Source organism: Myotis brandtii, unplaced genomic scaffold (assembly GCF_000412655.1).
Source record: "Myotis brandtii unplaced genomic scaffold, ASM41265v1 scaffold105, whole genome shotgun sequence".
NCBI classification, from domain to species: Eukaryota; Metazoa; Chordata; class Mammalia; order Chiroptera; family Vespertilionidae; genus Myotis; species Myotis brandtii.
Window position 1 is genome coordinate 4,354,241 of NW_005353538.1, and position 630 is coordinate 4,354,870.

At 62.5% G+C, this 630-nt stretch overlaps 1 protein-coding gene across 1 annotated transcript in view; it reads left to right on the forward strand.

The window, feature by feature from the left end:
• Position 1: 1 nt before the first annotated feature.
• The window catches only part of CADM1 (cell adhesion molecule 1), a gene marked incomplete at its 5' end in the record, with an annotated part of 349,313 nt that continues 348,684 nt past the window's right edge, over positions 2–630 (forward strand). The window contains one exon of the mRNA XM_005856899.1: positions 2–28. Within this exon, the coding sequence (XP_005856961.1) occupies positions 2–28 (27 nt within the window). The remainder of the gene's footprint in view (positions 29–630) is intronic.

Consider the following 630-nt stretch of genomic DNA (forward strand, 5'->3'; position numbering starts at 1 on the left):
CTCCGCCGCGGCATTGATCCCCACAGGTAGGTGTGGGACCAGGCCAAGCGGCCCTCTAAATCTCCTAAGGCACCCCAGTAGCCGTAGCCAAGGGGTGGTGGTGGAAACGTTTCCATGACAACCGTCCCCCACTTCCTAAATCCGAGGCGCTGAGAGTGTGGAGAGGAAACTCAGGGCTAAGATGGAAGGGGCTGAGGGGATCGGTCATTCCCTTCTCCCTTGTCCGGCTGGGTGTGAATTAGAGTCCTTAGGGATGGCTGCACCCACATCTTCCCTCCACGGCTTGGCGCGGAGTGGAGTGAGAATGGGGAGCCCGGTTGGGAAGGGGGCTAGAGAATTTGGGGGAAGGGGATGGGTCATAGGCACCCCACAAACCGTCCAAACTCGCTGTTGTCCCCGTAACTTGCAGTCCTCGCCTCTCCCAGGCCACCCATTCACCACCGCCTCTCCAGCGGGCCCCCCAATTCTCCATCCCCAAATCCTCCCCGTGACTAGCAGCCGCCTCCAGTGAGATAGATCCCTCGCTGCTCCACAGGACAGACCCAGACTTGTCTGGTCGCTCTGCGCTCCCCGCGCTCTGCCTGTTCCCGAGCCGCGCGTCCCCAGTGCTCCCGCCAGCCTGGCCCCGGC